Source organism: Pseudocercospora fijiensis (genome assembly GCF_000340215.1).
Source record: "Pseudocercospora fijiensis CIRAD86 unplaced genomic scaffold MYCFIscaffold_1, whole genome shotgun sequence".
Classification (NCBI taxonomy): Eukaryota; Fungi; Ascomycota; class Dothideomycetes; order Mycosphaerellales; family Mycosphaerellaceae; genus Pseudocercospora; species Pseudocercospora fijiensis.
In genome coordinates this window covers 6,829,224-6,853,712 of record NW_006921532.1, presented here as the reverse complement: position 1 = coordinate 6,853,712, position 24,489 = coordinate 6,829,224, and the positions used below count along the sequence as shown (strand labels likewise).

Sequence of the window (24,489 nt, the reverse complement as noted above, 5' to 3'; positions counted from 1 at the left end):
AGCTAGATTACGACTATGCTTATCGACCTTGGTAGCGAAATTCGTAGTAATCCAGGATAAAGTTAGGATGATTGAATCGAAGGCGCTATCAAAGTAGAAAGCGCTATCAAAGTCCAAGGCGCTGTTAAAGTCCAAGGCGCTATTGAAGTTGAAGTCGAAGTCGAAGCTCGAAGTCGCCATTTAAGTCCAAGTCGCCAGACCCTGAACAGGGATAATTGCGCTAGCGCGGACTGTCAGCTGTCAGTGAAGTGAAGTTGGAAAGAGCTACCTCAGTTGATCGCGAAATCCCCTCATCCAGCGCATATGGGCAATGCCAGCAGCAATATCAGATACAGAGGTGGCACTGCACTGCGGACTCGAGAGGACAGAATATCGACAGCGCTAATTTAGCACACTGAATCATCTTTGATATTAACACATACCGCTTTCAGTGCCACTGAATGCTTATATAAAGTCCGTGCTAGTTCGACTGCATGCATCTGGCTGCTTGGTTTATGACTGTCCGTCGACAACATCAACGACAGTGCCCGATTCCACAGCGGCCGTCACTGGCGTGGAGGCACCGCTCTCCGCCTTCGCCTCCTCCGTCTTCTTCTTGGCAGCGAGTTGCCAGCTAGGTATGGCAGCCTTGCCACCTAGCAATCTGCTATAAGGAGTCTGCGATCGCTCTTGCGTGGAAGTGGCGGAGAAGGCAGACATTGAATTATTGCTCGACTGCGAAGATGTCGTGCTTGAACCGTTGCTCGTGCTGCTGGTCGTCTCCGCGCGAGCTGGTTGCTCTGGTACCGGTGCACTTTGCTGACCGGCACTCACGCCATTGACTGGGCCTCCACTGCCAAGCACATGTCCATTCGTTGGCGGTTGTGAAGAGTACGATGGCGGTATTCGAGATTGCGATGGTGGTGCTCCGCCACCTTGCATTCTGTTCCCAACCAGCGTCTTCAAGCTTTTCATTTCCGTTACGAGGTCCTTCAACCTGCCATCCTGCTGTTCTCTTTCCTTCTCCAATGCTCTTGGAATGCTGTCCCTGACTTCGGCCAATTCTCTTGCTATTCTCTTCGACTCCATTTCGCGATCTTCATTCGCTTGCTTCATGCGAGACACTACAGCTTCCACCTCCCCTAAAGCTGCATCCAGACGTGACTTTCGCTCAGACTCTGCTTCCTTAAGCTCTCTCGTGTCAGTGGAGAGTTGGTCCAGTAATGCGAAGGCTTTTTCAAAAGAATCATCCATAGACTTCTTGTCTGCCTCTAATTGCGGAGGTGTTGGGGGAGCGATCAGAGGGTAGACATAGCGTTTCGCGGTCCAGTACATTGCGTAGCCCACGATTCCCATCACATTCGCAGCGATGAAGTAATCTCGCCAGTCTCGCTGCGGCTGCGGGGGTTGCGGAGGAGGCCATTGGGGTGGGTAACCTTGATTATAGTATGGTTGCTGGTATTGCTGCGGAGGTTGTCTGTACGCTACATTTGATGCCGGTGCGGCCAAGCCGGCGCGGGCGAGGGATACATCTACTTCTTCTTGGGTAAGACCCTTTGATTTGAGGAAGTCGATTCGTTGTTCAAGAGGTGCTTGCGCGGATTGCTCGTCTTGTAGGACTGCCAGTCATTAGTATGGGGTGGTTTGCATGGCAGCGTGAGAGTAGACGAACAGACTAAGGCATCTTTGACGACGCCCTCGCGGACCGTCATCTCTGCTGTGAGCCACCAATCTCAAGACCTTGAAGTAGAGAGTCCTGCTTATTTCTGTGTAGCACAGTAGAGTCTGTTGTAGCGAGTAGACAGTCGCGCGCGCGTGATGAGCAGTAGCAGTAGAGAGAGCGTACATGCAGATCCCGAGGTTCGTCGTCGGCCCTCCCAGCCTTCACTTGGCCCCACCTGAGAAGCTTGGCATGACGGCCCGGTCTCCGCTTTTCCGTGTGATCCTGGAAGCATGTTTGTTTACTTTCGCGTCCGCCGCTGGGCAACGACATCCCGAATTTCATACATCACTCACAACCGGCCATACACACTGCGATCGCTCAACAACTGCCATTCGTAATGAGACAGTAGATCAGTTGCGACATATTGCCCACAGATACGAAACTTCTTGGACGTTGCGCCGCTGGGAAACGCGCGGCGATAGAGTGCGCAAAACCCAAACCATGTCTGCGCAGAAACGAATGTCGCAGGAACCAGGACTGTTCAGTGTGCGAAGGCAGCGCGAATCGCTGGCGCCTCTCAGTCACAATGCAACTACTGGAATACCAATGCCAGCCAGCGCGATGAAACGATCGAGTTCGGGACTTGGACAGGTGCCCGCAACGACAACGCATGCGCGCTCGACATCGGGCTCGAGGATGAGTCTGGCGCCAGGGCGGCCGTCTCAACCAATGTTCCACAGATCATCTTCTGGCGACAACTTGGCAGGAATGGGCTTTTCTACAGTACAGCGACCGAATACACAGAACTTCTTCTCGAGCACAGGCGGACGGAAGAGCTTCGCGCCTGTTTCGAGCACGCCAGCACATCCGATTCAGTTCCAAGATACCGCGAGGCGAAGCAGTGTCTACAGTGCACGACCTTCAGCAGGATTAGGACCTGCAGGACATCAGAGCTTCTTCGCGACTGCTCCGCCTGTCAATGGCATCCCCACCGACCCACGACGATTACGCGACAAGCAGGTGCAGCAGGTGATGGGAACGGAAATCATGGAATTTCTTACCCAACGCAATTTCGAAATGGACATGAAGCACAGCTTGACACACAAGACCATGACAAGTCCAACGCAGAAGGACTTCAACCTGATGTTCCAATTCTTGTACCACCAGATCGACCCAGCATACCGCTTCCAGAAGAACATCGACGCTGAAGTCCCGCCTTTACTGAAACAGATGCGATACCCGTTCGAGAAGAATATTTCAAAAAGTCAGCTTGCAGCAGTCGGAGGCAATAATTGGCACACATTCTTGGGACTTTTATATTGGATGATGCAGCTCGCGAAAATGATGGAGCAGTACAGTACAGGTATCTGGGACGATGCGTGCATCGAGGCTGGATTTGATGTTAGCGCTGATCGAATTACCTTTGACTTCTTGTCGGGAGCATACAAGGAATGGCTCTCCATTGAGGATGATGACGACGAGGAAGAGGAAGCAAAGAGAAGAATAGAACCACATATCCAAGCCATGGCAGTCAAGTTCGAGCAGGCCAATGCTGCGAATCTAGAACAGGTCAAGCAGCTGGAAGCGGAGTCGAAGTCGCTGCAGGACCAGATTGATGAGCTGAGCAAATCCGCTCCAAGATTAGCGAAGCTGGAGGAGACGATCAAGATTCTGGAAGAGGACAAGCAGAAGTTTGAGCAATACAACTCCAGCATGGACGCCAAGGTGGAGAAGTACAATCATCGAGCTGAGCTGCTGCAACAGGAGATTGAGAAGTGCGAGGCTGAAATGGCGGAGGCAGAAGCAGAACGGACTGATCTTCAGCGAAAAGTCGATGAGCAAGGTTTGTCGATACAGGACATCGACCGCATGAACAGCGAGCGAGAACGACTTGTGAAGGGGGTCGAGACGACACAAGCGCGATTGGAGGAAGCCAAAGAGAGAACAGCGCAGAAAGAATCTGAAACTGGCGCGAAGCTGGACGAGCTGGAAGGTAGCGTGCAGAGGTACAATGCTGTTGGATATCAGATCGGCATAATACCTGCGACCGCCTCGAATGCACACGGCAACGACTACGAGCTTCGCTTGCGAGTCAACGATGGTCCGGATTTCACAGCATCTGGAACAGCATCTCACGACTCCGACCGCCTCCTGCAAGATTCCAACAACGGCTATCAACCCCAGCACCTCTTGCCATCGCCTGATCTCAAAGCCACAAAGCGGCTACTCCAGGATTTGCGCAAAGAGATTTCCGAGCGAAGAAATGCCAGTTTAGAAGAAGACATGGCCAAGGTCGACATGCTCGATAAGACGAGGGAAGCGCTCGAAGATAAATTCGCAGAACTCGAGACCCTGAAGCATCGCGTTGGAGCTGCTCAAGAAGAATTTGAGAAGATGCGCGAAATCACCAGCGCGCAATCCATGGCTTCCGAAGCTCAAATCGAGAAGATGGAAAAAGAGCTCAACAAGATGCGCGCAACGCTAGGAGAGAGCGTGCAATTGATGGAGCAAAGGGAGATGAACGTGAACCTTGAGTGAGTACCAACCAACCAACCCTTGAAACGCAGCAGGCGATGAGATATGATACTAACCTGTGCTTGTTTCTAGGTACGAACAACTCACCTTCCGCGCCGCAGAGCTCAGAGAAGAACTGCACACCGAGCTCGAACGCATGATCAAATACGTCGTGGATTTCAAAATCCATATCCAGCAGAAGTTGGAGGAGTATGAAGATTTCGTTGCGGTGGAGCTTGAACATGAGTTCAAAGAAGCTGAAGAGGCTGAAGCGGGGTTGGGAGCCGAAGCTGATCCTGATGCCATGGAAGAGTAGGCTTGTGGTTTTGATGCTGATGCTTTAATGATGATGAGATCGTCGGTTGGCGTTGCTAGGGATTTTGGGAGAGATACCTCTTTGCGGAATTGTCGATATCGTTCTTTTAGAGGGCATTCATTGAGCATGTGCATCTTGGGCCATTCACGTGTTACGCCTTCGCCTTAGAATCCCTTTCCTGTGGCTTCCTCGTTGGTGCCACTGGGAGAGCCGCTAGATGGCCTTCAACGCGACTGCAACTTGCCGATGCCGGTGTTCTACCCTTCGACTACAGGGTGTCACTTGCGTAGAGGAGCCCGCTCTAGGGCGCCTTCTTTTCATGGCCTTCGGGGCACTGAGGTCTGCTCTCAAATGTACTCTCGCCAAACAGTGCCCAATAAAAGATTCCTACATTTGAAGACGAGGATGGCTGCGGTTCGCAATCCGTTCCCCCTGCACTTCTTGTGTGTACTGTAGGTGACACCCCGTAGAATCCTGCCTCATTGCGCTGTCTCGTTGGACAGATGGTCAGAACAGAAGGCATGCGTAGAAGTTGTGAAGCGCATAACTTTACGATCTGTCGTTTTCGCATGTGTGCCTTGGGTGTTCGAACGCAGCGTGATAATGGAATGCTGTGGCGGTATCCATTCTGTCGCATGATGTGGCCTCGTCGCAATGACAGTCAAGGTCCGGAAATGTAGCTCAAAGCTTCCGTTGGGATGCGTCGAAGAGATATATGCTTTCCTTCATGTATGCACTTTCACAAGTGGTGCATCTTCAGGTAGTCTTTCCCTTGTTGATTTTATGTAGCGCTCGATAACAGGCCCACGGAGACCGGCCCAGCTGAGCTGATATTTCTTTCGCGGTCTTGCCTTCTCTACGAAGCTGCAAGAGCTGCTCCCTGTCACTTTCACTCCATCTGAACCATCGAATTGGTCCGATAAATCTCTGCAAAGCCCCTCTACATGAAGCCGTTGATCGACCAGGTAGGTGCTCTGACATTTTGTTGCGAGGCACACCCTTTTCTGCCAGATCGCGCAACTTGTTTATCTCCGAAGGGCTCCAACGACTCGGGACGGTTCTGACAGGTCGGTTTCTCACTCCCATAGTAATTCGGGAGATAAAAGCAGTACTTATTCCGGGCCGGTCAGACATGGACTGTTGAATTTCTGGCAAAGACTTGCCCTGAGCGCATAGAAGCTTCATGCGCTCGATGTGCTGATCAGATAGGAAGTATTTCGGGTTGAAAGATCTTCCGCTCAATCGTTCGTACTGCAATCGATTGTGCACGCCACCTGGGCTGCGACCTATAGTCTTGCCAATGTAGGCACAGGATTTCCCTTCCTCGCGAAGAGCATTGGCGCGATCAAATTCCTCTTGTGTCCAAGGTTTCTTGGTGCGGTGCGGGAAACCCTTGCTTAGGCCAGCTTCCCGCCGTAGTCTTAGCACACGAGACTTGACACTTGCGCGAGAAAAGCCAAGTGTGGCCGCAAGGGCTTGGACATCACATTCCTTCAATTCATCATGCATCACGCTCTTCAGCTGACTATCCTCTTGCTCAGTCCAGAACCGCATGACTCGGGTTGCGGGAGCACTGCCCGTTCGACTGATCAAACGAAGCCTGGACAAAGTTGCAGTGTAGGAGCGCTGGAGTGCGACAGCAATGTCTCGAGGAGGCTTGCCTTGCTGATGGAGGGACGAGAGCAGTTCAATGTCTTCGGATCGCCATAGCTGTCCGTTTAAAGCTGCTGTATGGCTGCCGTGGGATTGCCGACGAAGACTGCCCTTAACGAAGCAGGATTTGGGAGGGAGAGAGGGCGCGTGGGTGGTGCAAATAGGAGCGAGGGCCGATGGGTTGACAGGGCGCGGGCGCGGGCGTAGTGCGAGTCGCAGAATTGGCAACATACTGGTGCTCTCGAGATTTGGGCATAGGAGGCAGGAGGCAGGAGGCAGTGGTTGAGAGAAACGGATAACGTTACAGTAAACATGAAGTCAAACCCGCGCCGAAAACCGGGGTCCAGGCTTCTTGGCATATTTATAGCCTGGTCCCTACTACTCTCTGAGTCTCTGCATTTTGGCTTCATTTTTTTCCACTCTAGGAAACGTGCCACCTACATGAATCATGTTTGCTGCAGAAACGTGATAATTAAATCCCCCACATCCACGGACCGTGTTCATTTCATTATCACCTATCCAAAGATTCCAAAACCTCCCATCCCAACCCCCATCAATCAAAAACACTCTTCCCATTATAAATATCCCCATACTGAACTTTCGCAGAATCATTAGCCTTATTCTCACGATAAACAGAAGAGAACTCCGAGAAAGGCCCATTATAGTCCTTCGCAATCCAATCGCCGTATAGGGCCTTCGAAGTATTGGACGCCTCATTGTTGACGTATTGATGCTTCAGCGTCTTGGATTGCGGGATGTCCTTGTCGCTGATATGAGGGGTGGCATCCACTGCTGGTGTCTGGAGTTGCTCGAGATTCGCAAGGTACACGGAGATCTAGATTCCATGCGTCGTGAGCTACTGATCGAGAATGGGATTGAAGGATGACCAACCTGAGCCGCGAGTCGATCAAGATCTGTGGAGTCTTGAACATTCAACGCATCCTCTAGGTCGAAGCAAAGGCGTTGAAGGGATTTCTTTGCTGCTACTGGAGGACCAGGGCTGATGACCTGTGGAGTTTTGGTCCACTGCTCAAAACGCATTTGAGCCTGACCGAGAGCTCGGGAACGTGTGAAGGCTCCATCGTGGTACAGAGCCATGAAATGGTTGTTCACCTGATCGATGAGAAGTCAACTTGTCTAGCTTCTATGAATCGTCAGCTGAAGTGCTAGAACTACCTACATCTTTGATGAGCCACTCAAGCTCCGTCACAGGTATCGTCTCAACAGCCATAATATCGAAATCTGTATTAAGAATGTCCCACTATTTTCGAAATAATCGCAGAGCGGAAAGGCTGTAGCAAACAAGAGCAGCTGAGGCTAGACTCACATTTTTATACTATCGGCGCTACCCTCACGCCATGCAGAGGCGGCCTCCTGCAAGAGGGTGGCTTAAGGCATGATATGCAGGGATCAGAATCCTTCGCTTCATGTGGGCGCTTGAGCTGTGGAGGCGATGCTGCTTGTCTTTCTTGATGAGAAATTTTGGGGAAAAGACGGCTAGGACAGGGGAAATAAGATGCTTGGTTGGCGACGCGAAAGGCTGAAACTTGCCAAGAAGAAATCCCGGCATCCCCTTAACCGCCTTCTGGGTTAAGTCCGACGAACTGTTGTACATATAAGATCTGAGTGACCTGGTTGGTCAGATCCGCTTTGCATAAGTACGCACTGATAGAATTTGTATGAGAAGTGGACTAGAATCCCAGTTTAACCGACGAACGCTCCGAGGCGACGAGTTAACCAAGGGCATGAAGGTGGCAGTGCAAGGCTTGCGGGCCAGGGAGCCGCCCGCTCTATCAGCTTGGACGCAGAAGTCAGTAGTGCTTTGCTCGTCAACATAGCTGACGAGAATAGTGTAATTGAGGTGTGAATGAAGTAGGGAAGCAAGTGCATAGCTAAATCCAGTCAGTATTATAATCCTCCACGTCTGCATGATCCCGAAACGAGCGTAAGCCATGTTCAGAACTACTGCTGCTTCATGCAATCTGGCCCTCACTCGGTGGTCTCCTTGTGAACAGCAGCCTCCAGGGCTCGTGGCGCAGGCATCACCTCATCATTATCTGCCTTCTCTTGATGAAGGCTTCCCGTCTCATAGCTGTCTTTAGGGGCATTATCGTTGCCACGAGCAGGCGCTTCTTCGATGCTATCCTGGGCCTCAACAGCATCACCAGTACCTGCCTCCCTGCGGATACGATTGATTTCTTCTGGTGGTGGCGCAATCCACTTCGATGACTTCCAAGGCAAGACATTGGACAAGAACATCTATAGATTGTCAGTGCCGATTCTTTGTCCTGTGGGGAATGTGGACGCTTACCGTGTCAATCTCTTCAAGAGTTCGACCTTGACCCTCGATGACGAAGAAGTAGACGATCAGTCCACCAAGTATATTGCAACCTGCGAAGACATAGCCATAGCGAAAGTCGATCGCGCCAGTAATAAAAGGCGTGAAGAAAGCAAGCAGGAAATTCCAAAGCCAGTTGGAGGCAGTCGAGAATGCCATGCCCTTGGCTCGGTACCTCGATGGGTAGATTTCGCCGCAAATTGTCCAGATCATCGGACCCCAGGTCGTAGCGAAACCGAAGATAAAGAACGCTGCCATGACGATCATTGCTGTAGCTGCCGACTCTGTCCGATCAGGCTGATCACGATCCAAGGAGAAATGCCCGACACTTGCAAAGATCAAGAACATGATGAACATCCACGTGCTACCGACCATCAACGACCTGCGACGGCCGTAGTGCTCGACAATATATAGACCATAGAATGTCGTGCCGAAGTTGATGCCATTCAAGATCATCTGCGTGACGAACGAGTTGTCGATGCCTGTGCCTTTGAAAATCACTGTCCCGTAGTAGAAGAAGTAATTGGCACCTATTGACCATGGTCATCGACCGTTAGCGAATGTTTCCGATAAACATGCGTCGTGGCCTTGCGCGAGCTTACCTGTCAACTGTTGGAACATCTGAAGGCCTATGCCAAGCAGGATCCGGTAGGCCATCTTGGGCGCGAAAAGCATTCGGTACCACTCTTGCAAAGCGCTGCCTTGAGCCTGTTCGGCGCGAAGCTTTTGCTCGATCTCCTCAAGCTCGACGTAAATGGTGTAATGATTGGCTGGTGCGCCATAGACGTTCATCATAGTCTGCTTGGCGTGCTCAGTCTTGCCTTTGCGATATTCATATCTTGGCGTTTCGGGGAAGGCAAGAATGCCAACGCCGAGTATCACTGCCCAGATAAAGCCGACACCCATGGGAATGCGCCAGGATGCAGCCTTATAGCGCTGATGCTCGTAGCAACCATAATTTATGCAGGCTGCCAAGAAGATACCGAAGGTGATGAACAGCTGGTAGCTGGAGATCAGCGCGCCTCGAATGTGTCTCTGGTAGAATCGAGTCAGTGAAAGTTGATTTGCGATCTAGACTGCTTCGTACCGGACCTGTCTCCGCCATGTACATAGGCACCTGAAGCGATAGCGCACCAACGCCGAAGCCCGCGACCAGACGCCCGAGCATCACTTGGTACCACTTGTCGGTGGCAGCAATTTGCACGATGGTGCCGACACAGAAGATGAAGCACCAGAAAGTGATCGTGTACTTTCGCCCTGCGAGATCTGCAAGAGGTCCACCAACCAGGGCTCCGGTCAAGGTGCCAATTGACAGCAGGCCAACGATGAGGCCAGAGCGAACATTGCTGAAGTAGTGCTCCCCGGCATGTTCTCCGCTAGTGTGCAATTGACCAAAACGTCGCTGGAAATCGGGCATACCCAAAAAGCCAGATATTTGACCAGTGTCTGGTAGATGGGTTAGTCATGGAAATACAGTTCACGCAAAGCAAGATGACTCGCCATAGCCAAAGATGAAGCCTCCCATAGAGATTAGAACGCCCATGTAGAAGGAAGCCCATGTTATGCGCGGCAATGGGCTGTAGTCCAGATCTGTCAAACTTTTCCTGCCATGTGTAGACTCAGTGTGACCAGGGTTGAACTGATCATAGTGAACATGAGTCGTGAAAAAGGCACTTTTCTCGAACTTTGGCACGCGAAACTTAGGCGGATTGACCATCTTGTCGAAGCTGGGGAATCCAGGGAAGGCCCACGTGGAGCAGAGGCAGTGTCTTCAGGAACAAGCAGGAAGTCAGAAAGTCAGATGCCCAAGAGGTGACGACAGATCTTATAGGTGAGTACGTAGCATCTGTTTTCTCCTCAATGAGATCGAGCATGTGAGCATGCCTAACCGATGTAACGACGGATGTCGACGGCATACCAGCTCTATCGGGGCAGCGCAATCGCTATTGGTGATCATACCACAGTGGTCTCGAAGAGGCAGTAAGCACACGAGGTCATCGTCCACGGCGCGTGATGGAGAGAAGATTGAAGCTGAGCCAAGCTTCAGGAGCCGGAATCGGCTGCTCGTGATGCCGGTGCGTTCTCAATGGCATGCATGGCATACAGATGTGAATTTTCGTCTGCATTTCTCGACAGCTGCCATTAACATCCGTCTGCGTACTGATTGCATGCCAGCGTTTGGACTCGTTCCCACGACGCACTCTTGGAGATCAATCGGCACAGTGGTATGCCCTGTATGCGCTTAGAATATGCATTGCTCATCGAAGATTACTGCGCAACACACCGGAAGCGGCGGAGTCGTGTTCGAGCTTGCAATACATGTCAGCTAAGCATCACTTGATCGCCAAAAGCTTCTCTGACGCAATTCTTCTCTTTTTGCTTCGCCTTCCAAGCTGACGGGTGCGGGCGAACAGCGTCCGTCTAGGCATTCCATAGAATATGCCACGATGTCTCGCATTGGGAAGTGGAGAGATGACCTGCATGTATATTTTGATGGAGCGAGAGATTATGATGAGCCAGGGATGATGTCTTGCGAATGCGCACAGTATATGATGATACCTAACGTAGGGCAGGAAGTAGGAGGCGGTGGTTGTTGGTTGTTGGTTGTTGCCCAGTGGATGTTGTGATCGGGATTTTCAGTGGGCTCCCCACTTTTTGATTATGTAAGTACTGAGTCATCCTTAGTCATCCAACGCCTGAACATTCGTCGCCTTGCCTCTCCCATTGTTACTCTGCAATGACCTCCTGCTCCTCCTCCGCCTTCCCATACTCTAACTCCGCCTCCACTCTCTCTACCTCACCCCGCGCCCGTTTCACCCGGCCGCCTTTTCGCTCCAGGTGATTGGTCCACAATCTACGTGGAGTAGGAGGCTTCCACCAGCTCAGCCTCGAGATTATTCTCTTCCCTCGCGCCTTAATCTTTTCGGTCAACGCTCTCGCCCTTGTGCGCCGCCTGTCTGATCGGGTGTCATGCTGAGATGAAACGACCTCCCAAACTGCCCTCATCTTGGCATGTGAGCAGAACTCAGTGTTCTTGTTGGAGGAGTTTCCCTCGCCGCGTCGACCAATATTGGCGGTGTCGTGGTTCCTCATGAAGTCGACAATCTCGAGCGCGATCGTCAGATCAGGCAATCTCGTGCCTGGATCCGGGGAAGGTATGCCACCTCCTGGCCTCTTGCCATCTATCACGCCAGTGACGCTGTCAGACTTGCCACGGCTCGACTTGCGGTGAATTGTTTCAATGCACTGTTTGACATCCAATTGCACCTCTTTGGCTGCGTCCTTCATTCTTTCCTGGATGGAAATATCGAGCTTTTCTTCCAGCTTTTCGCCCTCGCCATTCTGGATTTTTGCCTTGAACTCTTGGTTTAGCAAAGGATTCTCGATTCGTTCGCCGGTCAGCCATGGCACAAAGTAATCATAGGTTTCAAGCCTGGTCATCAGCTTCCACGCTTCATCTTCTCCCTTAGGCTGGCCTAATGTTGACTTCCAGAAAGGAGGGAGAACGCGAGCATGTATCTCTTCTCCCTTAGAAGGAGGCTGTATAAGTTCAATGAAAATTGGAAGCATCGAATAAACGAAGCGTACATCAAGGCCCATTTCCTCGGCGGTATTAGTAATGGTGACTCGCAGTTGGCGCTCCCTGGCCTGGTTCTTGGTATTAGAGCTCTGGAATTTGCCGCAGTAAAATTGGGCCAGTTCGACGAAATGGATGAGTTCTTTCTTCGTTAAGAACTCCTCCTTCTCGAGAGATGCTTCGACGTTTAGCTCGACCGCGACGCAGAATAGGAGGAATTTTCGCAGTAGCTCGTTGTAGGACGGCGTAGGCTTAATAGCAGGAGTCTCTGATGTTGACTTCGTCTTTAGATCGAGGCAAATTGATTCCAACGGGCCTAGCGAGGGGGTTCTCGAGTCGCGACGCCTATAGTTCTGAGCTTCAAGCGTAAGCGGTAGCGATAGTCTAGGGCCAAGCATGAACATGACTGTTAACGCGCAATGTTGACTGCATACCGGATTCTTTGAAGAGGAGGGTACTAGGCAATCGGGTGGGCAACCATTATGCGAGGGCGTGGGAGTGAAGTAGTCGGTTTTGTTGGACATGTTGGCTATAGTGATCGCAATGCGGAGATCTATTCTCTAACTTGTTTACTGCTTCGCAGATGTTCGGCGATTCCTGTGTGCGATGTCGCGCGCTATAAGAAGGAAGAGTTGTATATAGTAAAAGGTAGGATTTTGGACGTGACTGAAAAGGACAACCTCACCTGCAGCCTAGTAAGCTTCAACTAATTATGTCCTCATTCGCGGTGGATACACAGCCTAACCCACAGCCTTACTACGTTCTCAGGCTTTAGCACCCAATCACACCCCTTTGAATACACCTATAGGTCCCATTGCCGACACCCTTATACTTACAGCCGAAAAGGTTCGCAATCCCGCAGCTCTTCCCAGCAGTGAACTGTATTCCTCTAATCAACGCTACATCACTCGACAACCAAACCACAAGGCATACAACCAGTGCCCACATTATAAGCTCGCCAAGAAAATCTACCACGTTCGTAGCCTTGATGCGAAAAGGTTCCTAAATCTAGACCCGATTCTCGCCCGCATACCATCTCCGCGAACCCTCGACTTCTGCAATGTGCATATCGGTGTATACTTTCCTCGCACCAGATGCAACGTAAAGCCACTTTACAGCTTGTCTTTGAGACTCGAAGTCGTCGAACGTAGCGCTGATTAGTGAGATATCGACCGGGTATTGACGAGAGTTTGCCAAAATAGAGTGTCTGATATCGTTATTGAAGATTTTGGTTATAAGCGGCACGAGACCGTGGAGGATTTTCGATAGTCGTCTCCAGCAGTGCAGCGGGACCGATATTGGTGCGATAAAAGCGATGAAGGAGATCAAAAGCTACCCACGTTAGCTGCATACGAATTGCGAGAAGACTGGGGAAAAAAAACTTACCGCGAGAGCATTCAAGCATAGCAATCTCGGAAACAGAGCGATATCATATTTTACGGCTTCCCAGAGCTCGCTCAAAACTATAGGAAGACGATGATAGCCCCAAAGGAGCTCGGCGTGCAGGCTAGCGGCAATTTCTCCGAGCGTGGGAGGAGGTTTGCGTTTGTTGTTTAATGCCATGTTTAACTTGGCATGTTGGGGAAGCAATCTGGGGCAGAAAGAAAAGTAATTATGGCACAGTATGGAATCCTGCAGTCTTGCTTCACTGATGTTTCTCTCAGACTATGGCGTATACAAAGAGGAGTCACAGACCTGAACAGAATTGCTCTCAAACTCTTAATGAGATGAGACAGCGAATACCGGGAGGTGGATATACATTCTACTCACGCTTCTCATCTCTCTTGGAGCTTTGCATTTAGGAAGGGCAAGTTGAGACCCAAACGCCTTCGAGCTTGAAGTCCCCAATAAGAAAGCAAAAAACTTTGGGTGAACATAGACTACGCTTACCCTTTCCTTCTCGTTCAGACCTTTGCAGACAGGAAGAATAAGTTAAGATCTGGACAGCTTCGCTCTTACGTTCTCCGATGAGACGGCGAAAACATTCAGGTGAAAATGGACACGATGCACGCTTCTTATCTCCAGAATTCGAGCTCCTGCTCATTCCCCTGGCTTTCTGCCTATAAGCTCCGCTCTCAGTTCTTCACTAACATAGCGAAACCATCCAGGTAAAAATAGACTCCACTCACGCTTCCCGTCGTTCAAAACCCGAAGTCCTGCTTACGCTTCTAGATTTCTACTCCTGCTCTTCGCCTCGAGTTTCCCAACGAGACAGCAAGCCCCGTTAGGTAGGTATAGACTCAACTTACACTTTCCATTTCTTAACACCTATACTCCTGCTCGTGCTTGTAACTTTCTACTTACGCTCTTGGCCCTCAATTTTTCTTAAAGATCGCGGAATCTAGTAGGTAAGCAAAGACTTTACTTTACAAAATTTTACGAGACTAGAAGATGTTTGTAAGAGGACTAATCGGCCGTCTCTACGAGCTAGGTATATATCTCGGGGAGCTTGGTGGCATCGCTGACAAGTAGCATTGTGGGCGAGATGCGCAGCACAGAACCTGTAGGGTGCGTCAGGCGATGCACCTATGGCAACATCCTTCGTTGCCTTACCATGACGCCTGTGCAGCTCCGCTTCGACCTGAGACTCGTCTTCTTTCAGATTGTGGTAAGCAAGCCATAATCTGGTCATCGAGGCCCAGAAGGGTCCTGGAAAGCTCCGAAGAGGTGAGAGGACGCGGGATCGGATGTACTGCTCGAGAACGGCAGCAGCAAGAAGGATAAGGGGAGCTATATAAAGTGAGTGCAAAGCGAGCACAACCGTGCTGTCGGCCATTATTGGAATGTTTGCAGCGAGAATTTGCGCTCGTTCAGCAGTTGCGGGCGGGCGCAGTTGAAAAGAGATGGCAGCAGCAAAGGGGGTAAAGCGGACTGATCGCTGTCACATATGCATGAAGCTCTTCGCGTAGCATGATACAGTCGCTGACAAGTCCATGTGTGGTTGTAGTGGACGCCAATGCAGAGGCTGGTCCAGCTCCGAGCGGAGGGCATTATATCCTCGCGTTCTCACTGGGCAGAGGTCTTGATTTGAGCTGGGCACGAGCATGGGTCGTATATTGAGGTGCATATTCTACTGCGAGGCGGAGTTGGAGGAGGTGGTGTCGGCGGGAACACAAATCCTGGCGTCCTTGGCGACGGCGATGACCCTCGAAAGCCAAGACCTTGTCTTCGAACGTCGCGTCGTTCTTTCCGCCTTTTCTTTTACTGAACGAGACCTCCAGTGCGGGAAGTCTATGTACTTGAAGCGCTGTATCTGAAAGAATCGATTCGCACGGTATGAATATCGAGATGGAATCGCCGAGTCCAGGGCATAGGACAGCCCAGCCGTGAATCAAGGAGGTGGTATGCAACACACACACACACTCGTGGGAACAACAACCTGTATTATGGGACACAGCCATGGACTTACACATCAGCGCTTCATCATCTCAAGCTCAGCATCAGGCCATGATCGGGCTGACGAATGCCGACGATGCTGTGCCATCGCAGCCGGGATGAAGCGCTATAGTCATTGCTGCGAAGTTGAGCCATGTGCAACAGAACAGCTGCAAAGTGAAGCTCACTTTTCCTCGGTCTGTCGAATCACTGATACACTCGGCACCATCACTCTCACACTATTCAGCTACCATGGTACACAACAGCAGCAGACGCGGCTCTAGAGCTAGACATGACATCGAGACTACAGCGCCCTCAAAGCCCATTGAGCGCATGCAACGCGCTCGCAAAGAGAAGGACGAGTCAGAAATATTCCTCCACATATCTGTCGAGCGCAAGGACGATCAAGAAGTGGACACCGGGTTTGTGTGCTTGGATAGCACCTACAATATGGACATCGCCGTCTATACGCTCAATGAAGACGTGCGGTGGCCGAGAGAATGGACGACTTGAGCAATCCGGAAACGCAAGGAGCGAGAAAATCATACTTGAGTTGGCACCTCCAGACTCTTCGGCTACATGTATCAGCCGAAGCTATCAAGCATACGAGCCACCGTTATCTGCAGAATGTGCATGCACCTGCTCACCATGGTTCCCAGCATGAACATGCCCTCCTTATGACGACCTTGCTCAGGTTCTCCCGAAGAAATTTTATCACCGTCTCCGCACCCTTCAGCCTCCTCCTGATACACCCGCAAAGCCCTCACGCTCCAATACGCCTCCCGAAACGCCTCCGGATGATCTCTCACCCAATCTTCACACGTCCTCCCAGTCTTCGCCGCACAACTAGTATTCCCATGCCCGTACTCTGGCGGCCAAGTACTATTCACCGACACACTCGTATTCCACTGCTTCCCTCCCGCCCAACCCCCACAAAATGTAATATCAAAAACAATCGAATGATTTTTGAAGTTTTTTCCAATATCACACGTCAGATCAAATCGACTCAACGGTAACCCCCAAGTTTTCGGATGCGGGAACTTTCCTAGTGGTCCGTTGATGTCTTCTCGAACGCTATGTCGAGGGAAGAACCAGATGGAGATGTGGTCGTGTGTCCATTCTGTGGCGTAGATCCCGCCTTTCTTCGGTAGGCCTAGTAGTAGGCTCTTTAGTAGGAGGCACTTTAGTAGGTGCTTTAGTAGGCACTTTAGTACGGGTGTACAGCGAGTGTAGAGAATTTCTCCGGAATAGGGGTGAGTATATGATGTTCTGTTCTTGAGGAAGCAACCTGGACCGGTATGGAGGGACATGCGGTTTGCGCGGAATTCGTTGATGCCTTCGATGATGTCGATTTCGCCGCCATTAGGCCAGGATGGGTTGTAGGTCCAGAATGCTGGCCTGTTCTTACGCTCAGTCAAGCTTTGTGAGAGTATTTTTATGGCATGGCTGACCACACTCCGCAGATACTTCCTGGAATGTGATCTAGATCGACCACGATGAGGCCATGGTTATACGTCTTCTTGCTCTCGATGCGTACACTTGGCCGTCCAACCGGAGCGACCACATCGCTGTCGGCTCTTATACTTGATGTAAACTGTGATGTATTCAGAAGAGGGCTAATCTATCCGTGGCTTCCGTTCCTGCCGCCACCTCTACGAGGTGGTTGCAAGCCACCTTATAATCTCCACTTTTTCGACAAGTTACATTATAATATAGGTAGATTGGCACTAAATCGAGCAAACAAGACCTGTAGAATATAATGAAGACCTCTACATATAATATGGACCATTAGGTAGTGTTGTAGGTCTACTATATTGCTGTGTTTGCTTACTATTCTTAGGTAATGCTAGGGAAACCGGCTATAGCGAGGAAACTGGCAATGGTGGTAACGACCTAATAGGCAAGTCGCACCTACTAGATAGACTACGTAGTGGTATAGCAGGCTGTATATGCTGCTAGACAGGTATTAGCTCATCGTCGTTACTTAGTCTACTGCTATAATCGCTGCTATCTATTATGCTATTGTCTCTTCTAAACTGCTTTATTAAGCGCTTCTTAGCCGCCTGCCTTATAGCAACTATAGCTTGTTGCTATCTACGCTCTTCTTCCTTATAAGTCTAAATAATAAGCTTGTATAAGGGCTTAAGTAGACCTTCTTCTTTAGTATCCGGATTAATGTTACTACTAGGCTTACTACCGCAGGTAAGCACGTTATAGACGGAAACTATAGTCTTCTTAGCTCCGGCGATTTTAACTGTTATACGTAGAATAGGAAAGACCTTAAGCGCTTCTAGTAGTAGTAGCTTAGTTAGCTTGTATGTCTTTACTAACTAACCGCTAGTAGACTATAGATTATAGCCTGTTTTACGCAATAGTTAGACCTTAACTTTCGTATTAGGACGACTGTTAACGCTTACATTAAGAGCCTTGCGATAGCGCTTCTTATAGTTAGTCTATAACGTTCTCGAGCGCCTTGCCTTATCCCTAGCCTATTAAAGTGCTACTTGTTCGTCGTTAAACCTCCGCTTCTTAATAGCCTTCCTTGCCTTCGAAGTATATAATAGACCGCTAGCAATAATAGGCCTTAAAGAGGCCTCTTCTCGTCGTTTACGTGCTCGAGTTGCCGCCTCGGTTTAAGAGAGGTCGAAGGTTGCTTAGGCGGCTAATTGAGTGTTAACCTTAGTATATGTAAATAGCCGCCTAACTACCCCGGCGGATAGTAACGATAGGAGGCCTTCGAGCCTCTATTAGAGGAAGTTAGTATATCTTGTAGTAGTCCGCACACTTATTAATCCGGTCTAGCTCTCTACTGCTAGCTAAGGCACCTCTAGGTTATAGAGGCGTTAAGGAATAGTCGGCGAATAGTTATCTCCGCGGAGGTATTCTAGGCTTCCGACTAAGTCTATAACTCGGTCTATATAGTCGATAGCAAGCGCGTCTAATCGTTCGCGCTTCTGCTAATATTGTATAGTATTACTAGCGTTGTATTCGAGCCTAAGGAACTCTATAGCGCGCTCCGGATCGTACGGAAAGAGACCTGTCTTGCGGAAAGAGGATTTAATACTACTCGGCTTAAAGGTGTTAGTTCGAATAGAGTCGATTGCGGCTATGAACTCGGTTACGCTAAACTGTATACAACTAGTGCGTGTAGCGTCTATTACAGCTTGCTTATAATAGTGTTTGAATAGCTAGAATAGGACTATATCTAGTAGTTAAAGGAAGTGTAAAGTGTAAGCTAGTAGGCCGAAGACTACTATCTTGTAAGACTATGCAAATTCTAAGAACTCCTAGAAGTCGTAAGAGCTATAATTATCGCATATTAGTATACGCTATTAGTCCTAGTTAGCTATATATCGTTTCGAATACTTGTAGAAGTGCTAAATGTAGTAATAGGCCGAGTTGTCGTTTAAATACCTACTTTCTGTTATATTAACTAGGGTCGAGCCGGACAGGTTAGTAAACTATCGTTCTTATAACACCTTGCTAGCAGCGATTAATATAGGCGGTATATAGTCACCTGCGGCATTAACTGATTTAATAGAGGTTATATGCTTCCGGTTAGTCTTAGACGCGCTCTAAGAGCGACGTTTTAGGTCTATTATAACGACGTATTCCTTGCCTCTAATGCTAATCCGGAAACTAGTCTCGTCGAAGTTCTATATAAGACGTAGATTAGCAATCTCATAGTATACTATTGTCTGTTATAGCCGTGTATACTATCGTCTTATCCGATTAGGTTTATAAGCCTCCTTCCTTGCTATTTCAATCGGCTTCTATAACACCTAGTAAAGCCTATATTCCTTTATAAACCTCTTCGTCTAGCGCCTATCGACTAAAGGTAGATTAAGTAGATCTATAGCATTACGAAGAAGGATTTCGTTAGCAATGTAGTATAATAGCCGTATAGGTATGTCTAGGCCTATAACCTCGCGTCTACGGCAGTATTCGAGGAGGGCTGCTTGCTAAGTAGGCTTTATCTTTATGTTTGGTAGCTGTCGCTTAGTTAGCGCACTACGACTACTACGACGACCTATAGCATTTAGATATCGAAAGCGAAGCTTCTAATAGCTAACGTGCTCGTCGGTAGACTATTGTTTAATGTTAGGCACGTAATCGTCGTAGTCTTAGTAGAAGGATAGTATCTTATCTAAAACCGCCTAAATGCGGGCTTCTTTATGCGCGTATAGCGTTAGTTTGGCGACAGGGCGGCGTATACGCGCACTAGCGGTGTTATAGACTCGAGGCATTGTTAGAAATTCGATAAGTACGTAGTAAAGCGATTAGGAAAGCGAAATAGTAGTTATAATGGTAGTATAGTTGTATTATAATGTAACTTGTCGAAAAAGTAGAAATTATAAGGTAGCTTGCAACTACTATAGAAAGCCTAAAGATGAAGTATGTATAGTTGCAGCCTTAGGCATTATGCACGTAATAGCTAGCTATACACACACTCTCTAAGTTACCCCCTTATCGCGTGCATATAGCTAAACAAGCAAACCACTAAGGCAAACAAAGGGGTATTAGGTATAGAAACAACTAGACCACTTTTAGGCTAATTAAACAAACAAACAAACAAACAAACACTTAGAGTATATACCTAGATATTAGAGTCTATTACGTACCTAATATTACGGTTACTCGCGACAGATCGTTAGGTAACTTCTTATTACGTGCAAGCCGAGGCTTCTTTAGAGAGGCTAATATAAGCGGGAGGTAGAGACAGAATAATTAGTATAAAGGTAATTCTAATTAGTAAGTAGGTAATATAAGTTAAACGCCTCGAGCTATAAGGGCATTCCGGCGTTCCTAAATACAAAGGAGATATCTTGTCTATAGTTGTAAGCGACGTAAGCGACGCTATCGCTCTCGACCGCTTCTATCGCTCCTAGTAAAATAGAGCGATAGCTTAGCCTACTAGTCTTAGCGTCGCTCTAAGATTATATAAGGACTCTAACTAATTAGATCCGTAACACTATCCCCCTCCTTAAGCGGAATAGTCCCTTATTCCGGGACTTTCTAATTCTAACTTCTTTATTATACTAAAGTTATCTAAGGATTTGTCTTCTCGCTAGCGTAAGGAAAATATCGTAAATAATATCCTCGCCGACTACCTCGAAATGCCGATCCGCTACTTTTATTACGAATAGGCCGGTAAATCCTATAAAGTCGATCTTCGTTCCGGTCGCTACTCCGAGTGCGCCCTATACGGCTAGTCCTATAATATATAAGTTACTTATATAGAGTATAAAAAAATCCGGAAGGCGCGCCTAAAGATAGCTAAAGATCTTAAAGCGGCCGAAGAGGAGGAGGACCTCCTTACGCGGAAGCTTTTCGAGTATCGCGTAAAGGTCCGTCGCTTACGTAAGTCGCTATATATAAAGGAGGATCGGGAGATACAAGCTCTTAAAGCAGAGGAAGCCTCTATTTAATAGGCGGAGGAGCTCGAAAGAGAGCTAGGCTCTTCGCCTATAGAGCCGATAATACTCTCGTTACCTACTAACGAGCCGTTTCCCCTAGATAGCCGATTATAGATATCGCCTTATAACTAGAGTCGTCTAGATAGGACATCCTAGCCTATCTCTAAAATCCCTAGTAGGAGTGCCGAGAGTCTAGTGTCCTAAAGGTATATATTTTTAATGTTTCCTATCTATTTTATCTTCTAGCTAGTTAGTCTAGTAGTATAATTCTTAGCTACAAAAGATATAGTTGCTAGGTACGCTATTAGAGTCCCCGCTCCTCGAGCTATACTGCCCTAGGTCGTTAAGAACTCTAAGGCGCTATAATCGATAGGGTCTAAGAGGTCGTAGGTTTAATTTCTATACTAGTTATTTCCTTTTTGTCCGGTTCTGATATTTTTTAATTATCTACTAATAGTTCTATAGGTTTTCTTTTAGTTCCTAAGTGTTTTCTAAATGTAGGTATTCTTTCTATTTAATAAGGTATTTCTAACCTTGCTAATCTAGGATTTCCTCGACTTTAAACTTATTTTCTTCTTTAGGTTAGAAGTAAAATGTTTCTTAATACAGTTTTTCGGCGTCTATAGGTTCTAGTATAGAGATATAGAATACTAGGTAGATTTTCGCGTCGTCCGGTAGTTTAAGTCGGTAACTAACTAGTCCTTTAGGCTTATTAATTAAAAATGGCCCGACTTTAACGTAGTCTAGTTTCTTAGTCGATCTCCGGGTTTTTAGATTCTGTTAGGGCTAAAGAGGCTACACGTAATTAGCATATAACTAGGCTAAGTGAAGCTAGGGTCTTAGTGCCTTAGGCAGGGCTTAGCGCTTAGCAATAGGCTAACTTGCCTACCCTCCTCCCTCTCCTCTTAGATCTCTATCGAATACTACTTGTACCTACTACTACCCTATCTACCTGCTAATATACCCTTCTTATACAGTATTCGATCTACCCTTTAAGGGTAGTAGCTAGATAGTCCTTATTTTAAGCTTTTAGCGGTATAGCTACGAACAAGACTAATCTAACTATATTACGCCCGAAGAACGGGACCTATACGTACTATTCTATCGAAACAACCGTACCAATTATTAAGCAAGACCTTCTATACGGCCTATTATACTAAGTCAATCGTAATAGACTAATATCTACTAATTCCGCTATATCCGCATCTTAGGGGCTAATAATACATTATTATTGTTACCCCCTATTACAATAGCCGGCTTATTACGAAGCAACAACAACCGTACTGCCGCTAGCAGCGCTAGTAACGACAACGCTAGTAGCACAGTACCTACTAAAGTGCCTACTAAGGTACCTGCTAAAGTACCTACTAAAGAGCCTACTACTAGGCCTGCCGAAGAACCTGTAATTCTAGGCGACGACCTAGAGTTGCCTATTAACGACATTCTTAATAACATTGTCAACCGTCGATATAGCTAACTAGCCTTTAGCCCTCAACTATTAGGGAGACTTTAAGAAGCTACTTAAAATAGGCTTACTAGTACCCTACGTTAAGAATAGTAGCTAAAGGATAACCTCCTCGAGCTCCGTTACCTTTAAGGAGCCCTAACGACTACTGCTAAACCTAAAGTAGGACCTTCTTTACTACCTATCTAAAAGAAGGATACTAAGCTTAAGGACTATACCGTATTTAACGGCTCTAGTCGTAAGCAATACAATAATTACATACGCGATTATAAACTCAACTAACGAAATATACCGAGGGCTCTTCTAGACGACTATTTATTAGTTATCTACGCTATATAGTACATCGATAGCGACCTAAAACGTACCTAGGATAACCATTTTAATTCCCTCGATAATTAGACCGCCGTTTAGTAGCAAACCTACAAAACTATTATACTAGACACCCTTAGAAACCCTATACTAAGGCAACAACATACTTAGGACCTATATCTTCGAGCTAAATAGAAGACTAATCAATCGGCTCGCTTATTTAAGGCCTATTTGAAAACCCTTAAAGACGACCTTCCGCCTAAGACTAATTCTATATAGATCTCGGAAATACGCCCTAAGCTTAGGTAGGAGCTTATTCTCGAATTAGACCGTCGCCGTGTGTTCGAAAAAGCTAACCTAATACGTATTTAATTTATAGTCGAAGTAGAAATAGCCGAACGAGCTATCTAGCTCTAATAACGACTAGAATCGAGGATCCGACTAGCTAGTACTAACCGTAGCAACCGTAGCCGCGGAGGAAACTAAGGTTCCTACTATAATAACAATACTAACAATAGGAACAGTAACAGCGACCATAGAAGAGGCTGTAGCCGGCGGCTATATAGAGGAGGCTGCGATAGGGGCCGTAGAAGGGGCTCGTATCCCTATAATGCTAACCGCTCGGCTAATAATAGCAATAATAGCTACGGCAACCTACTAACCGGATTGAAGTGCTTTAACTATAACAGTACTAGCTATCTCCTAGGCTAATGCGACAAACCTAGGGATTAGGCCCGGATTGACCGTACCTCCGCTAAGTATAAGAAGCACCTCTTAGCCGCTAACGCTACCCCTATAGGCTAACCTTCGAAAAAAGAGTAAGCGCCGTACTAACTGTTAGCCTTATACGGCGTAAGACTATCGATATTGTACTAGCTATTATACGTACCTATCTTATATCTAGGCGCGATACTAACTATAAGGCAAAGGTTATACTAGACCCCGGAAATTCAGTTAGCGCCCTTATTAACTATCGCTTAGCTAAGTAATTAGACCTCCGACAATTGCCTAGAACTAACATGCTAACCCTTACTTGGTTTAATAACGCTCGGCACTTAACCTATAGGGCCTACTATATTCCTATAGTTCTAAAAGACGACCTCGGAAATAAACGCCTACTAAACTTTACTGCTTACGCGGTAGATATAGACAGCCTCCTATCCGACATTGTTATTAGCAACCCTGTTCTTAAGTACTATGCTATAGTTATAGATTTAGGCAGTTAACAATAGCGATTTAGAATCGCTAGAAAAGAGGATATTAAACACATCGATATTAGCGAATGTCCTAATAATATTAGGGTCCTGTTTATTAGCAACCTAACCCCCGCCTTAGCTAATCTAACTGCCGACCTACTCGGTAGTAATAACGATAAACTAGTGCCCCCTAATAGCATAGATCCTAAACAACTTAAGCGTATACTAGAACCCATTCGAGAGACCTATATTAATGTGTTTAAACACTACTTAGCATCGACATTGCCTATGTTTAAAGAGACGGATTATAAGATTGATATTATAGAGGGTAAGGAGGTTCCTTTTAGCCCCCTCTACAACCTTAGTAAACGAGAGCTTGCTATGCTACGTAAGTACCTAGAGGAAAACCTAGCTAATAGTCGAATTCGATATAGTAACAGCCCTGCTAGTATACCTATCCTGTTCGTACTAAAGAAGGATAGCGGCCTACGTTTATGTGTTAATTATAGAGGGCTTAACGCTATTACTATTAAAGACCGCTATCTACTCCCGCTTATTAATAAGACCCTCGACCGCCTTTCTAGTACCTACTACTATACTATATTAGACATTAAGGACGCCTATTACCGCATCTGTATTCGCAAGGGCGATAAATAGAAGACAGCCTTCCGCACTCGCTATAGCTAT

The 24,489-nt window shown here is 47.7% G+C and overlaps 7 protein-coding genes across 7 annotated transcripts; 2 read left to right on the top strand and 5 right to left on the bottom strand.

Moving 5' to 3' along the window:
- Positions 1-15: 15 nt before the first annotated feature.
- On the top strand, positions 16-398 carry MYCFIDRAFT_170287 (uncharacterized protein; the record flags this gene model as incomplete). Its single annotated transcript, XM_007923438.1, has 4 exons — positions 16-31; positions 83-243; positions 274-337; positions 364-398. The coding sequence occupies 4 exons, from the start codon at positions 16-18 to the stop codon at positions 396-398; spliced, it is 276 nt and encodes a 91-aa protein (XP_007921629.1).
- Positions 389-1,934, bottom strand: MYCFIDRAFT_213380 (uncharacterized protein; the record flags this gene model as incomplete). Its single annotated transcript, XM_007923437.1, has 2 exons — positions 389-1,598; positions 1,826-1,934. 2 exons carry the CDS (start codon positions 1,932-1,934, stop codon positions 493-495), a joined length of 1,215 nt encoding a protein of 404 aa, XP_007921628.1. The 3' UTR covers positions 389-492.
- Positions 1,935-2,143: 209 nt separating this feature from the next.
- On the top strand, positions 2,144-5,280 carry MYCFIDRAFT_71981 (uncharacterized protein; the record flags this gene model as incomplete). Its single annotated transcript, XM_007922143.1, has 2 exons — positions 2,144-4,176; positions 4,250-5,280. 2 exons carry the CDS (start codon positions 2,144-2,146, stop codon positions 4,470-4,472), a joined length of 2,256 nt encoding a protein of 751 aa, XP_007920334.1. The 3' UTR covers positions 4,473-5,280.
- Positions 4,388-5,280, bottom strand: MYCFIDRAFT_209877 (uncharacterized protein). The gene is made up of 2 exons (XM_007923436.1): positions 4,550-5,280; positions 4,388-4,494 (listed from the first exon to the last, which is right to left on the bottom strand). Exon 1 carries the CDS (start codon positions 5,107-5,109, stop codon positions 4,774-4,776), a length of 336 nt encoding a protein of 111 aa, XP_007921627.1. The 5' UTR covers positions 5,110-5,280; the 3' UTR covers positions 4,388-4,494; positions 4,550-4,773.
- Positions 5,281-6,599: 1,319 nt separating this feature from the next.
- Positions 6,600-7,406, bottom strand: MYCFIDRAFT_87553 (uncharacterized protein). Its single transcript, XM_007922759.1, has 3 exons — positions 7,306-7,406; positions 7,017-7,238; positions 6,600-6,960 (listed from the first exon to the last, which is right to left on the bottom strand). Exons 1-3 carry the CDS (start codon positions 7,354-7,356, stop codon positions 6,679-6,681), a joined length of 555 nt encoding a protein of 184 aa, XP_007920950.1. The 5' UTR covers positions 7,357-7,406; the 3' UTR covers positions 6,600-6,678.
- Positions 7,407-7,448: 42 nt separating this feature from the next.
- MYCFIDRAFT_185271 (uncharacterized protein) lies at positions 7,449-10,180 on the bottom strand (the record flags this gene model as incomplete). Its single annotated transcript, XM_007923435.1, has 7 exons — positions 7,449-7,499; positions 8,286-8,384; positions 8,437-8,993; positions 9,066-9,498; positions 9,551-9,909; positions 9,964-10,067; positions 10,149-10,180. The coding sequence occupies 7 exons, from the start codon at positions 10,178-10,180 to the stop codon at positions 7,449-7,451; spliced, it is 1,635 nt and encodes a 544-aa protein (XP_007921626.1).
- Positions 10,181-11,190: 1,010 nt separating this feature from the next.
- Positions 11,191-12,564, bottom strand: MYCFIDRAFT_192802 (uncharacterized protein; the record flags this gene model as incomplete). Its single annotated transcript, XM_007923434.1, has 3 exons — positions 11,191-11,991; positions 12,052-12,291; positions 12,475-12,564. 3 exons carry the CDS (start codon positions 12,562-12,564, stop codon positions 11,191-11,193), a joined length of 1,131 nt encoding a protein of 376 aa, XP_007921625.1.
- Positions 12,565-24,489: the final 11,925 nt, after the last annotated feature.

What these genes read in the sequence shown, in the direction of transcription:
- MYCFIDRAFT_209877 (XM_007923436.1), bottom strand. Translation starts at nt 5,109, where the DNA reads ATGCGACAGAATGGATACCGCCACAGCATTCCATTATCACGCTGCGTT.
- MYCFIDRAFT_87553 (XM_007922759.1), bottom strand. Translation starts at nt 7,356, where the DNA reads ATGGCTGTTGAGACGATACCTGTGACGGAGCTTGAGTGGCTCATCAAA. An exon ending in TTGAGTGGCTCATCAAAGAT is followed by an intron (nt 7,239 to 7,305) that starts GTAGGTAGTTCT and finishes CTCATCGATCAG; the next exon opens with GTGAACAACCATTTCATGGC. An exon ending in TTGATCGACTCGCGGCTCAG is followed by an intron (nt 6,961 to 7,016) that starts GTTGGTCATCCT and finishes CATGGAATCTAG; the next exon opens with ATCTCCGTGTACCTTGCGAA.